Below are 14396 nucleotides of genomic sequence, written 5' to 3'. Positions count from 1 at the left end.
TGCTTTTCATGAAAGGTTGACACGAGAGCATTATAAAACATCCTGAATAAAAGTATTTTAAAATTTGAAATTATTTTTATTTCATTAAAATATTTTACATACAGATTTCATACACGTATAAAATAGTTTTAAAATGAGATTCTTTTATCTGCCATTCCAAATCTTACAGACTGGTATATAAAAGAGCTCAAGTTCAATCGACTTTTTGTTCTTCTGGTTATTTGATTTAGCTTATTCTTTCTTAAAATTGTGATATACAACAAGGTCCCTACAGAAATGTTGCCTCATAAAAGTACCACAGTGACTTCTCAAGCACTTGGTCTCTGGGGGAAGAGTCTATTCCCCAGAAGTTTGTGCCTAGACTGCTTCTCTAACACATCTTGCCTCAGAAGTGTAGTACAGCAAGATCAGTACCTGAAAGGGAGATGTTAAGATCAGTCTGAAAATAAAGATGAAATGCAGAAGTTTGCCCCCAAATTAATTTTTCTCCAGAATTTAAAACTTTTGAAGCTGCTTGCAGTAGGTACAGCTAAGCCTTTGAGACTCCAACATTTAAGGAAAGGAGCTTTCATTTCTTAGTTGAAAAGCATGACTAGAGCTCGGTTTCCTTTCTAAAATGCAGAAAGAAGGCAACAAAAAAAAAAAATTCTGTGCAGAGTCTGAAGGACAGATCCTTAAAGGGTGTCTCTTGTCATTATTCCAAGAACTTCTAAAAGCTATGACAGTTATCATAAATGACAACTACCTCCAAATCTCTCTGAGATGAGCCAAATACTCTTAAGATTGTTTTGCTTTTTCTGTATTGACTTACCCATATCGGTAAATACAAAAAGGAACAATGCATGCATCCTAGTAAAGGACTTGGGCACCAAAACAGGGCGCAGGTAAGAGTGTGGATACAGAGATATGAAATTGTGATTAAAATATAATAACTCTCTCTGTTACAAGCCTGTTGAAGCCCTGAAACCCATCCTGTCATTCCGGCAGGCACCTGCTGTTCCCCTTCTCCCTCGGCACAACTGGGCTCCACGAGCTCAAAACCTACATTCCCAAAAGGACTCAATCCAGCGGTCCTCTTCAGAGCAAAGCCAACACTCACAGCACACTAACAGCTTTTCTCTGCAGATAGGGAAGAAAAGAGGTGGTACCAGCCACTTTAAGAGTCCAAAAATTAGAGCATTCACCAAGGCTTCACCATATGAATTCATTATCAACAGGTTCGGAAAGGTTCAAGCTCAATTTATCTCTCATAGATAAGCCTAGAAAACCAAGCTGCCTGCTAATATCAGGGAACAGAAGAGCCCCCATACCTCTTTTGAAGGTGAAAAATTTGACTGCACAGGTGATGCACCAGAGGAGATAAAGTACTGGATGGAAAAGCTCTCTATGGTCTGTTGGCTCAGGCACGCTCTTGGAGGGAAACCTGTGGCTCTCCTCTTCCTCATCATGGGTTGTCAGCTTATTGCAAATGCACAAAGAGTTTGGAGAGCAGCAACTAGAAGCAAGAACTCAGCTCCCAGCACCATCACCCACCTGTCTGACTGCTCTCTTGTCTTCCGATGGCTTACGCTGCTTTGGTCAGAACAGACACATGCAATGAACAGCAGCACAGTGAGGACTCAACCATCTAGTGCTAATTAAACATCTTGACTAATTACCCCGGAGCCACTCAGCTGTAAGAAGTCTCAGAGTGGAAACTGACGTAGAATTGATGTACTTGCCTTCCTTTCCACAAAGCTGGGACATAGGTTAGATGGCTCAACAAAACTCACCAAACTCATCAAATAATATCTTAATTGTGATTCAAAGCAGCCTTGTTAGATGACTCATATACAGGGACTTGTTTGCTGTCGCTAAAGAGAAGATACACCAGTACGGACAGAGGAGTTAGTGGGGTTTGGCTGACTGGGGAACATGTTTTCTTTGAACTTCTGATTTCTCTTTGATTGCACCATTGTTTTGTATCTCCTGCAAGAGAACATGGTTTATGATTCAGATCTTTGATACTGTTTATTTTAAGTCAATGCAAAAATAAACACCATATGCATTGAAAAGTCATTATAATTACAGTGAAAAAAACAGGGCACGTGTTCATAGGTACTAACCCTAGGCTTTCCCAAGAACACATTATTTTACTATATTTGAAAAATATGGTCAATTTACTACCAAAATGAGCATTCCTCAAGACCTTAGCCAATCAGTCATGGCTGAGGAACTACTATGGAAACTATTGAGATATACGTGTAACTTTTTTCTCTCTGCTCTTTCCAAATGATTCCTTCAAGAAGATCTAAGCCCACAATACACTGAAAAATATGGTCCTGTCTGCCTCACCCCGGCTGCACGCTCCTGCCACCCCTCGAGCCCGCATGAACTCTTTCAGGCCAGTCAGGTAAGCTGCTTAATCCTCAAAATTATCTGTTTGCAGCCATATAAGACCTCTGCTGTGGCTGCATAAGGGCTGGTGCTGCCGAAGGGAAGGTGGGAATGGACAAACAAGGAGGGACGACCGATTTTAGAAGCAGCACAGACTCCAGAGGGAAAACAGGCACCAGGGCAGACAGTAACCATGGAATGGAAATATAACTATAGTGACGCGAGTAATGTCAGGGCACGGTTGCGATCACTGAACCGCTGTGGGATGTCTGACTGACAGCTGTCCCCAAGGGCAGGTTTCTGAGCAGCTCCAGCCTCTGGAACACTTTAACTCCAAGAATGGCCCAGTCTTTTGAGGCATATTTGACACTTCCATATGGATGATGTAATGAACATGCGTGTATATATATATATATATATATATGTACATATATGAAAGCTTCTGCCTAAGATTGCTTCAAAGACAGCAACAGCTACATGAGCCATTTTATTCGTCTGGCAAATATAAGACATCGTATTATTGATAAACAAATTAAAAAAACACTTTCTATTTATAATAGTCAATATAGTGCTTCATGAGAAGTATGTGCTGTCATTATAACAGTGCTGCACAACACTGAAGGGCCTGTCAATCACTGTCAGTAAGAAGGGACAGCATGACACCACCCAAGAAAGTTTCTCATGAAGTCTACCATGAACAGTCTTGAAATGGTCTCTTAGCAACAGTCAGTGAAATATCTTGTGATTTTTTTTAAATTAACATGCAGAGAATATGCATTTAATTTTTAAATTCCAGAAAGTAAATATTGCTTTGAATTAAAATAACTGATCCAAAAAACTGAGAAAAAGAAGTAGTATATTAACCTAAATTCACAATAACTGGTAAAATGAAGCCGTCCGTGTATTGATGAAAAAGCATGTAGTCCTGAATTTCCCTCATTTTAAATTCCCAAGTATAAAATGCACAATAACAGATTAAAAAAAAAAAATAGAGCTTCTGCACAGAAGGTGCCTACTAAATACTAGACAGGTCAAGAAGGAACTTCAAACGAAAGCGATCTGTTGCCTGATCATTGTAGAGCTGTTCGTAATTTCATCCAAAAGAGGACAATGACTGGTCCAAAAGCAGAATGTAAGGCTACCCTGATCATTCGTTTCATCTAATGGAAATTTCCCTGGTTAGGAATTCTGACCAACTGAAAAGGGTGGGCTATCATACAAAGAAAGAGAATACAGAACAAAGATTTTTATCACCACAGATGCATCAACTTTTAACTGCTAAACCCTTAAAAGCTTGCTTCACTAGAGAGCAAAAGTAACTCTAAAAAAAAAGAGGATTACCTGGGCGGAACTGCTTCACCACAACAAAGCACTGCCGAGAAGTATTAAAGATCAGGATTGACACACTGAGGAAGAAGATAAAAACCAAAAGATCAATGCTTTATGAAGGATTAATGCAGAACTATTAAAACTTACATCTTAACAACATAAATACAAAGAAGATTTATTACTAAAGCCACAATACAACAAGATCTTTGTCCAAAATCCATCAAGAAGGATAGATAATGGGTTGTGTTCCCAAAGTCCATGAGAATTTATCCCAAATGAAGTCACTTTTGTCTCCTGCCATGCAGATAGAGGAAGCCACCAACCAACTCCTCCTCCTCAACAGAAAGAAAAAAAGAAGTCCAACTCCTGGAACATTGCTATTAGGTAGTATTAACAAGAAAAAAATCCATAAAAATAAAAACATTTTCTTCCCTTATATCAGTCCCAGATTAGGATAGTCTAACTCTTAAGCATGGCCTAGTCTCATTCAGAGCCAGAGACGTCTGCATAAGCACAGAGCATCTTCTGTCTGTGGCTACTTGCTGAGCTTGGGCCTTAAAACAGACGCTATCCAACTTCAATTTTGTACAGATTTTAACCAGAAGCTGTTTTAACTGCTACTGCATTCAGTGGCTTAGAAGTCACATTTTAATCTTTCCCCTGTCCTCTTTGATTGTTTGAAACACACATCATAGCGAAACCTGACAGGCTGAGTATTCGGAGGTGTTCTAGAGGTGTGGAGTACCGATGTTCCCTGCTGTCTTTTTCACTGAAATTACTCTTGGATTTTACTAGTTAAAAAAAAACACCAACCAAAAAAAACCCCACAAAAAACGACAACAAAAACCCCCACAAACAAACAAAAAAACTCCCATAAAAACAAACAAACAAAACCAAACACAGACAAAAGTCTCTCTTCTGAGGAGGTAGGTCATGAAAACCTGCAAAAACAAGGGTATATTTTGTTCATTACCATGGCAGCATTCTCTCATTTGTTATGCCTCAGTGTATGCAACTGGAAAGTTAATTCATTATTCTACAAATTCCACAATAGATTAGAGTTAACAATGGCATGTTTGCAGTTGAGTAAAACTTCCAACTTTCCTTGTAAAAGAGCTGTATATTTATTTTCACTATTTGATTTAATAATGAAGTCCCAGGCTGCCAGAGAAACTGCTATTTGATGATTATTTAAAATAATGTTAATGTTTATTATAATAATATATAAAAAACAAACCAGAAGTCCAGATGTTAACATTTATATTCATGATTGCTCTTCTCATAGACCTGTACTGCATATCGATGGCTTCCTGCCCCAGGAGATGTCATTTGCAGGGAATTTAAAGCAAAGCGTTTCGCCTTCAGTGAGGCTTGGGAGAATGCTCACGCAGTTTACAGGCATGGAGGTTCTTTCTGACCTAACACCAGAAATATCTTGGAGTTCTGGTGCAGGCTGCTAGAAGAGATGAAGTTAAACCACAGCCTACAATGTTTTTAAATTTACTTAAGTATTATTCTTTGATCTTATTTTTTTTCCTTTGCCTGGCTGTTCCTCTCCCCAAAGTGGTACTGTCTGAAGGTAGACATTGCACTAAATAAAAGGAGAAAAAGAATCAGTGAACCTTTGGGTTTTGACCACGGGTCTAAGGATGCGGACTGCCTGAAATTGGAGACAGCAGCAGTCTAAAGCTGAGCTTAGAGAGACTTTCTGAAGCACACGGTTGCCCTTTACCTTTCTTTACACTCACCACCCCAGGCCCAATCCTTCGCTTCGCTTGCCTTCTTCAGCACATCTCATTAAATAACTCATACCACCTCATTAAAAATGGCTCAGCTATTAGACATTATTTTTTCCTAAGCGTCAATCACTTGAGATTTTTATGGAACAGATGGGAAAATTAAAAACAATCTGTCAGAATTAAGGAACAAGATCAAATTAAGCTGGAAAGGAGTAGCAGCAAGTTATTGCAATTGTCTGCTTCTCACACCATCTTGAGATGAGAGGGTACAGAAATGGCACAAAGCTGTAGAACTTTCTATTTAATTACTTCTAATTTTCTGACAGACTAACGAAAAATTTTGAACATAAATTTACATCTCTTAACAAACCACAACACATAAGTTCTAATATCTCTTGCCAGAGCTGGAGAGTCATGGAGGAGAAAATTCAGAATTACACCTTCTTATGAGGAGTGTGACATGAAGAATGCCATTTGGTATTTCTTATTCCACAAGAAACAACATCACATGAAATATTTCCACAGGTTAGTAGATTTATAACTTCTGAAAACCTATTTGAAGCCCCATTCAGGACATTTATTTGATTTGTGATAATGATAGAACCATAGAATCATTTGGTTGGAAGAAACCTTTAAGATCATCAAGTCCAATGCGTAACCTAACACTGCCAAGACTACCACTAAACCCTAAGAACCTCGTCTACACGTCTTTCGAACACCTCCAGGGATGGTGACTCAACCACTTCCCTGGGCAGCCTGTTCCAATGCTTGACAGCCCTTCCCAGGAATAAATTTTTCCTAATATCCAATCTGAACCTCCCCTGGCACAACTTGAGGCCATTTCCTCTTGTCCTATCACTTGCTTCTCAGGAGAAGAGACCAACCCCCTCCATGCTACAACCTCCTTTCAGGTAGTTGTAGACAACGATAAGGTCTCCCCTCAGTCTCAGCGTACTGTGCTTTCTATAAATATAAGAACAATTAGGGTAGCCTTACAATATTTTAAGAAACATATGTACCTAAAATGTCATCAAGACCAATCTCCAAAGACCAGCTAACCTGAACTTGAGCTTTTATTGTACTCAAGTTTGCAGCTAGAGTGAGCCTGGTCTTGGTATCTAACGCAATGTTTTCTGAAAGGGATTCCAACTATTCAGGTCAAGGATCTCATGTTGCATTTAACCATTTAAACTTCAAAGAAAACCCTGACTGAAATAGGTAAGTATTAGGAATCCCTACTGGATATTTGGCTTCCCTAAAATGTCTAAGTCAATGTGCAGAAATACATACAGCTGATGCATGAGCATCTGCAACACAGGAGCCCAGAATCTTAATTTTTTCTCTGTACACAAATTCTAGTAAGAATTGAACACAGGAAGATAATGCACCTAAAAAATGACTGACGCTAACACTGAAAGCCAGCGCTTCCCAGCTATTAACCTCAGTCACTTCCACCTGCTTTTAAGGGCTAAAAATTATCTCAGCATTGGTTGAAAGTCTACAATATTGCTTGTGCTGCTTACAAATGAAAATCTCAGTTCCATAGTGAAAACTTTGGGAAACAATGTTATTTAATTAAAAACCAAACTAAACCAAACAAAACCACACAAAACCAACCAAACAAAACCAACAATACTATGAGAGTCTGTGGTATTTCAGTTACCGCTCTCAAAGAAGACAATGAAAAAAGAATGGCAGATTCAAAAAAAAGAAAGACAAAGATGGAATACAGGAATAGAAGTAATTTACTTCATCAGTCCCCTTGACTCTCAACAGATATTTTGGGATTAAAAATCCCTTTGATATAATCAGAAGAAAATAATCAAATGTAGTGTGAAGCTACAGAAGTATTTAAGATGGATGCATTCATCTCAGCTGGAGAGCATGTGAATATAAAACTTACATGTAATATTTTTGCCTGTGTGGTTCATAAGGGAGAAACTGGCAAGACTTATGAAGGATACTAGAATGCAAGTTAGCTAGGAAAAAAATAAGTAACTTAGATGTCCTATAATTATTTTAGCTTTAATTATTTGTTTTTCTTTTTGAAGTTATATGAATTTGGCTTTCTTTGTTCATACACTATTGACAAATTGATCTTTCATGTTGTTTTCTGTGTCAATACTATAAATCTATCTAGTCTTTTAAAAATATTATGTTTGAGAAACACCCCGGATAACGATTAAAGCACGTTAGTGAACAAGTGTCCTTTTCTTGCTCAAATGAGATATGCTGCGCTTTCAATTTTAAAGTGATAATCAAAAAACCCCCAAACTTTTCTGAGAGCTAACAATCAAAAGTAATGGGAAGATTCATCCTTCAGGAGGGCCTACTTTATCGCAAGTTATTTCAGAATTATTTTTGGTGACCATAAGAAAGAATTGCATGCAGCCCCTGTGTTACGTCTGTAATGGAATGAACCATTCATTTCACAGTTGGACACATCCCTGAAAACTTCTAATGTGGTATATAAAGTGCTGTCTTCTTCCTTTTATCAGAGCAGCACCTCATATTTTAAGCCAGAGAAAACAGTCCCTTCATTTTCAGAACAGACATGTACCCTTTGATTATTCTCCAGTGCAATTCCTTCAGTTTCCCAGAGCTTTAACTATAATGCAGATAGTCCTGAGATTAAATGTGTGTGCTTGCACAATCTTTACTGGTTCATTTAAGTCTTCCTTCAAAGCATTTTACATTTTTCAAAGGCCAACACCAATCCAATTGGCCGCTTAAAATGCAGCCTATTACAAAAGCAAAGCTATAATCTCCTGACAAAAACATTCAGCCTTTCATACTAATCACAGATAAAGTGGATTTGGCAAAAGATAATTAGAGATCTCTAGAAGACTTCTGTATTCTGATGAAATTTGAATGCTTTCTCCAATACAACTTACATATTTAATACTAAGTAAAACCAGACTAGAGTGGTGAGACACACGTGCTTAAGAAAATAAATATTACTTTGGAAAAAAAATCAAAAGGAAGATTGGTGTCAGTAAATTGAACTGCAGCAGGAAGTTTTTCATGACACCATAAAGCAGGAAGCGTATGTTTGGTTAATCATCGGACTGGTGGAAGAATGAATTAAGAAGCGCTCACAAATCCATATACATGCACTTTTAAAATATAATCTCTATCTATTTGTAAACTACTAATTTGTACCCAACCAGAGAATATGATGCAGCACAACTTATTTGGAATAAACAATCCTCCCAGCACCCTGTTTTCATATAACAATGAGAAAAAATAGAAAGTAAATTCAACTGCAAAATAAATGAGACATCAAAGCATGTTGCTCTCAATAACATTCTTTAAGTGTCATATCTTGGCCCGTATCCCAGGATACCCATGGAAATGACACATTGCATCTCAATGGGTTTCTTTCAACAAAATATTTTAATAAATAAATTCAGGTTTTATTCTAACTTATTTGATTAAATAAAGCTCTGTGGGCATTATGTACAACAGATGTCAGAGCCTGATGGGCTTTTGTTCCAATTCCTAATTATTTGTGAAACTGCCGTTTATAAATACTGTCACATAATAAGACCAATAAATTATCCATCTCAAAGGCACAAGCATGACTCCGTTCTGAAATTGCAAATATCAAAGTTTTAAAACAATATCAGGTTTCAAGGAAAGCTCACAAAATAAAAAGCTTGAGTGTTCTGCCCTAGCTAAAGGAAAGGACAAACCAGCAACTTAATTTCTTAACCTACCAAAACCCAAATATGAAGTAACACAGAATTTCCCAGATATAAATATATAGTCTCGCCACCATTGGAGAGAAAAATGCATAGATTAAGAAAGTCAGTTCTTCACAAATTACCTAATTTAGCCATTTTGGGGGAAAAAAAAAGTTTCAATAGTTTCCTCTTTTCCAGGAGATATTTTCAGATAAAATTCTAAAAATACAGGCACTCAGATTATAGAACATTTCCTGACTTTCAAAAGATTATTTTTACCAACCCTAAATGCAGGCCACGACCATGCTACTGTCTCTAGTCCATGTAAAACTTTGGCAGTCTTCAGACAGAACAGGTTTAATTCAGAACCACCTGGAAGCAGAGGGAAGACTCTCCTTGATTTGAGCGACTGTAAGAGAATAAAAATACCCGTCTATTTTGCATATTATTGTAAGTACTAAAAAATGAAATTCCTAAAGTTGTAAAAACAAGATGCCTCTAATCTGGCTACCAGAAATCTGTATTTAGAACTTTATGACTAATCAGCCAAAACTCATATGTTCCTGCTTAGTTTTAAGAATTTTTATGGATTCTGTTCTTAAAAATAGGCAAACATTTAAATTCCCAATGAAGCAATGCCCTCAATAAAGATTTTATTGCCATTTTACCCTGTTTCACTGATAGAGCAGAGTTTACATGCTGTATGGTGCTTTCATACCACATATTTGAAAACGTGGTTTTTTGTGGTTTTTTTTAGTGAGAATCTGAAAATTTGGCTTTAGATTTTGTGTATTTCTCTGATAACTTTACAGCATCAAATACATTTATTTTTGCCTCATTGCTATGATTTTAATTAGATTGGATCGTTAGGTAACAACATAATAAGACATCTTAAAAGACAGTAAATATGCCTGCAGAACTCCTGGCACATAAGCAGATCTGTCAAGTCTTTGCTTAAAAAAAAAAAAAAAAAAAGAAAAGAAAAACAAAAAAAACACACGCATCAAGTGCATTTTATTTGCAAATATGATGTGCAAACAAATCATATAATTCCTTGAGTCGAAGGAAACTAATAGGCTACTATGTTTTTTCTTTCTAATAGCAGGAAAAATATCATTACCTCAATAACATCCTTGATAGACAGATATCAAGTCTAGACCTGAGCATTTTCCATGACAGCGATTACAAAACATGGCTTCCTGATTGTCTTATTGCCTATTGGTAAAAATGGTTTCTTAGTGTTTAATTTAAAAAATACTTTCCACATGAGACACTATTTCTTGTTCTGTCATTGATTACCAAATGAAATTAAAATTATTCCAGCCTGCTTTGTAACAACCCTTTACACTTTTGTGATTAGTAATTTTTCTCTTCAGTTGTGTTGTCCTTTGCATGAACATGCCCAACCATCATTACCTTCCCTCAGCTATTATTTACCTAAACTTTTCATCATTTTTGTTGTTTGTTGAACTACACCCAGTTTATTTTAAACAGTGCATTATCTTCTGCACTATCTTTGAAGCTAATCATGAAAATTCCACACCATTGACACCCTGGAGGAGACATTACAAAGACAGACAAGGTTTATAACACAACAGCACATCATTGCACATAAAAGGCTCATGCCACCCAAGAAAGATTTTTTTTTTCCTAACCTACAAAGATGTTAAAAAGCTGTATTTTACTCATTTTAAAGCTACTGTGATAATTCTTGCACAAAGGAAGCATCTGAGTTAAATTTCATGGTGTCTTATAATACACCAGGACATAAAGCAGAAAAATACATACAGGATTAAGTTTCCATAAAGCTCAAATGATGTGCCATATGAAACAGGAGAAGGAATTTAATCCACTCCTATAATGCGGTCAGGGCCCATGACTTCCACCCTGTCCCCATAGCCGCCTGCTGCAGCCACAGAGCCGGAATAGCAGTCGCGGCCCCTCCAGCCACTGGTGTGGCTCCAATGACCCCATCACCTGCCCGGGGATGCCACGGATTCCTCATTCCCCAATTTCGGGGGTGTGCAGAAGCCAGCACTCGGCCAGGTAACTTGTGAGCACAGAGTGACTGGTTGGGTATATTAATCTTCTCTTTCTGACACGGGTTCATGTTTAACTTGCCCCAAGAACCTCTGTTTACTCCCAGTGCTGGTACCTGCAGGAGACAACTTGCCAAGGTGCAGGTTTCCTTCAGCCTGCAAACTCCCTCCTGATGGAAGACTATAATTTTCAGCTGTCTTTGTCACAGACAAAGTACAAAGCCTCTTTTCTGAGCAAACCATTAAATTAGCAATTAATTTGTTTCCAATGTGAAATAAATTAAGCTCTTTACTTAAAAGAAGTCAGTCTTACAAGGCAGGAGTGTTATTTCCTCCTCTTTTTAGAGAGGTAACAAAAGACTTAAATTTTTTTCCATGAAGAATTTTTAAGTCAGGAACTATTTCTGAGCCACTGTGACATGTTTCTGTAGTTGAAAACATGGCATAACAAAGGTACAATAAACATGCAGAGTTGTGAAGTTTTTGGTCCTAATGCCTTTTCCTTGTCACATGATATTTTCAGGACTAAGAGGAACTCAGATAACAATCCTGCACGCAATTCAGTCTCCTCAAATTTGTTTTTCTTTCAAAGGTAGTGTACTTTACATTGAATTTTTCATACTTTTACATACAGAAGTAGCCATTATTTTGCTTTATATCCACTCACAACAATATCTGAAAGCTGTCCTATTTGTCCACTAGCAAAAGGTATATTTATGTTCCTGTTCTCAAACGTTATTACTCAAAGCACAAAAGTGAGCACATGACTGTACACTGACCTTCACCTGTTCCCAAATTATGTCTTTTTAAATCTTTCAATCTGTTTAAGAGGAGTTGCTGAAACCTGAAGCAAACTTAGGCTATTGCTTTATAAAGTAGATGAATGTAAAACTTAAGTATTACATTTCAGGCTCTTACTGGACTAAATATAGCAAAATTAGGATGAGACAGAATGTAAGTGGAAAGTGAGCCTGTTTGGGTGGGGGTTTTTTGTTGTTACAGTCATCAATGATTACTTTGGTATGTTTCCATTTCTAACAGAAAGTCACCATAAATTTGCAGAACGAAAATGTCCTCCTGGCCAGATTTTTTATTTTAAAAGCACTGACCTTAAAAGAAAACTAACAACTCCTCCCCCCACGAATCACACACACCACCACAAATTGCTGACTAGTTCTGACAGACTCAAGCTCAAGAAGCATCTTGCAATACACCTTACATTTGAATTTTCATCACTTGCACTTGGCTTGATTTTCATAAGGATATATTTAATAATGAACATACACATCAGCTGAGCATTCAGAGGAAAAATAGACTTAATTAGAAAAGCAAACAGTGCATAAAATAACTGCAGAAAGCATCTTTTGCTGTGTGTCACTGCGTAACACAACAGCCCAGAATTCTCTTAACACTTAGGAGCACAACTTCAATAAACTCGCTCAATAATTACAATTGAAAAGAGGTAATCAAGGATTTTTATTTTGCTTCATTTTTAGTAATCTTCACGGTTGTTCTTAATGACATAATAAAACCTTGCAATGAGCTCTGCTAATGTTCATCTGCATGGAATCATAGAATCATTTTGGTTGGAAGAGGCTCTCAGGATCATTGAGTCCAACCATAACCTAACTCTAGCACTAAACCATGTCCCAGAAAACCTCGTTTAAATGCCTTTTAAACACCTCCAGGGATGGTGGCTCCACCATTGCCCTGGGCAGCCTGTTCCAATGCCTAACAACCCTTTCTGTGAAGAATTTTTTCCTAATATCCAATCTAAACCTCCCCTGGCGCAACTTGGGGCCATTTCCTCTTGTCCTATCACTTACTACTTGGGAAAAGAGACCAACGCTCTCTATGTTTCAAAGCAAGATCAACTTAAATGTAACTCCGCAGGACAAGCACGATAGTAAGTGCATTATTTTCCAATAGAAAAATGGCTTATAAGTTGAGAGATTTCTTGACAAGTTTACAAATTTTTGACAGTTGTCAGATGAGAACTCTATCATTCATTAAGTATTTAATCTACTTATAAAATCACAGAAACCTTCAGGCCTTTTGGAGATCATCCAACCTCCTGCTCAAAACAAGACTAACTTTTAAGTTAGGTCTGATTACTTGTCCAGTGAAGGTTTGAATTTCTCCAAGGATGGAGCTTCCTCAGCCTCTCTGGGCAAAGCATTCTGTGACTTAACTAATCCCCATGGGTTTGTCTTTGTGTCCTGGTTCCTCTTTCTGTTACAATTTAAACCTAAATATGGTAGGAAATGCTGCTTCTTTTGTCTGTACTGACACCCAATTGACTTTTGACAACACAGGTTTTGAAGGTTTGCCTTGGTAACAGTTTATTGCGTGGTTGGTAATAATTTTGCAAAAAGTACTTTCTTTTTTCTTTAACTGGCAGAGGGATTGAGAGCAAGCAATTATATGTTCAGCAGAAATTACAAACTGAATAAAACAAAGGTGACTCCAGGACTAATACCATAGTTCTAAGTGCTCTCAATCTTAAGAAAGCTCAGGAGCCACAGACTGTCGACTCAAGTCCAAATCTGCAATAACTAAGGAAAAAAAAAAAAAACGAAAAAAATGCCAAATATCTAATTAAAAAATCTGCTATTTCAGATTGTGCTAGTGTCACCCCAGCTTGCCTATGGTTAAATGATCTTGCCCTACTGCAATATATTGCGAGATTTTAAAAGGAGGTGTTTCACACTTAGGGCAAATGAAATGACTACCACAGTCCTCACGGTTTTGTCTTTGTATAATTTAATCAGCTGTTCATCTGAACAGTTGGAAAGGATAAATTTATACAAAAATAACTTAATATCTCTTGCTAAATATTTTCGTGTATTAAGTCTACCCGGCACACAAGCTCTCAGTTCACTGTCACACAGCAAGGAAGTCAGTCTTAGGCAAATGTTTACTTATGCTGACAAAAGAGGATGACAGATAAAGACATGAGTTCGGCTCAGTGTCTGTTTTTATATGATTAGCGCAGTATTTTTTCTGTATTCTGTATCGTTAGATTCATTTTACATACCAATTATATGTAAATATATAATGTATACATACATATACTCTGCAGAACTGGCATTCCAATGTGTATGTTCAATTTAGGTAAAAAGCCTTTTTAAAAAAAAAATGGAGCATCTAACATTGTTACAGCATTTTCAGAAGTAAAATAAGTTTTGAGTACTTTTGAAAAAGGAGTTTTAATTATAGAAAAGGGA

The 14396-nt window shown here is 37.2% G+C and overlaps 1 protein-coding gene across 1 annotated transcript in view; it reads right to left on the bottom strand.

The window, feature by feature from the left end:
• Positions 1–14396, bottom strand: part of NUDT14 (nudix hydrolase 14) — a 59597-nt gene that overhangs the window by 14863 nt on the left and 30338 nt on the right. Inside the window, exon 3 of the mRNA XM_065636206.1 lies at positions 3718–3782. Within this exon, the coding sequence (XP_065492278.1) occupies positions 3718–3782 (65 nt within the window). The remainder of the gene's footprint in view (positions 1–3717; positions 3783–14396) is intronic.

Source organism: Caloenas nicobarica, chromosome 5, assembly GCF_036013445.1.
Source record: "Caloenas nicobarica isolate bCalNic1 chromosome 5, bCalNic1.hap1, whole genome shotgun sequence".
Lineage (NCBI taxonomy): Eukaryota > Metazoa > Chordata > Aves > Columbiformes > Columbidae > Caloenas > Caloenas nicobarica.
Note: the sequence above shows the minus strand (reverse complement) of the source record. Positions and strands in the feature narration are given on the sequence as shown.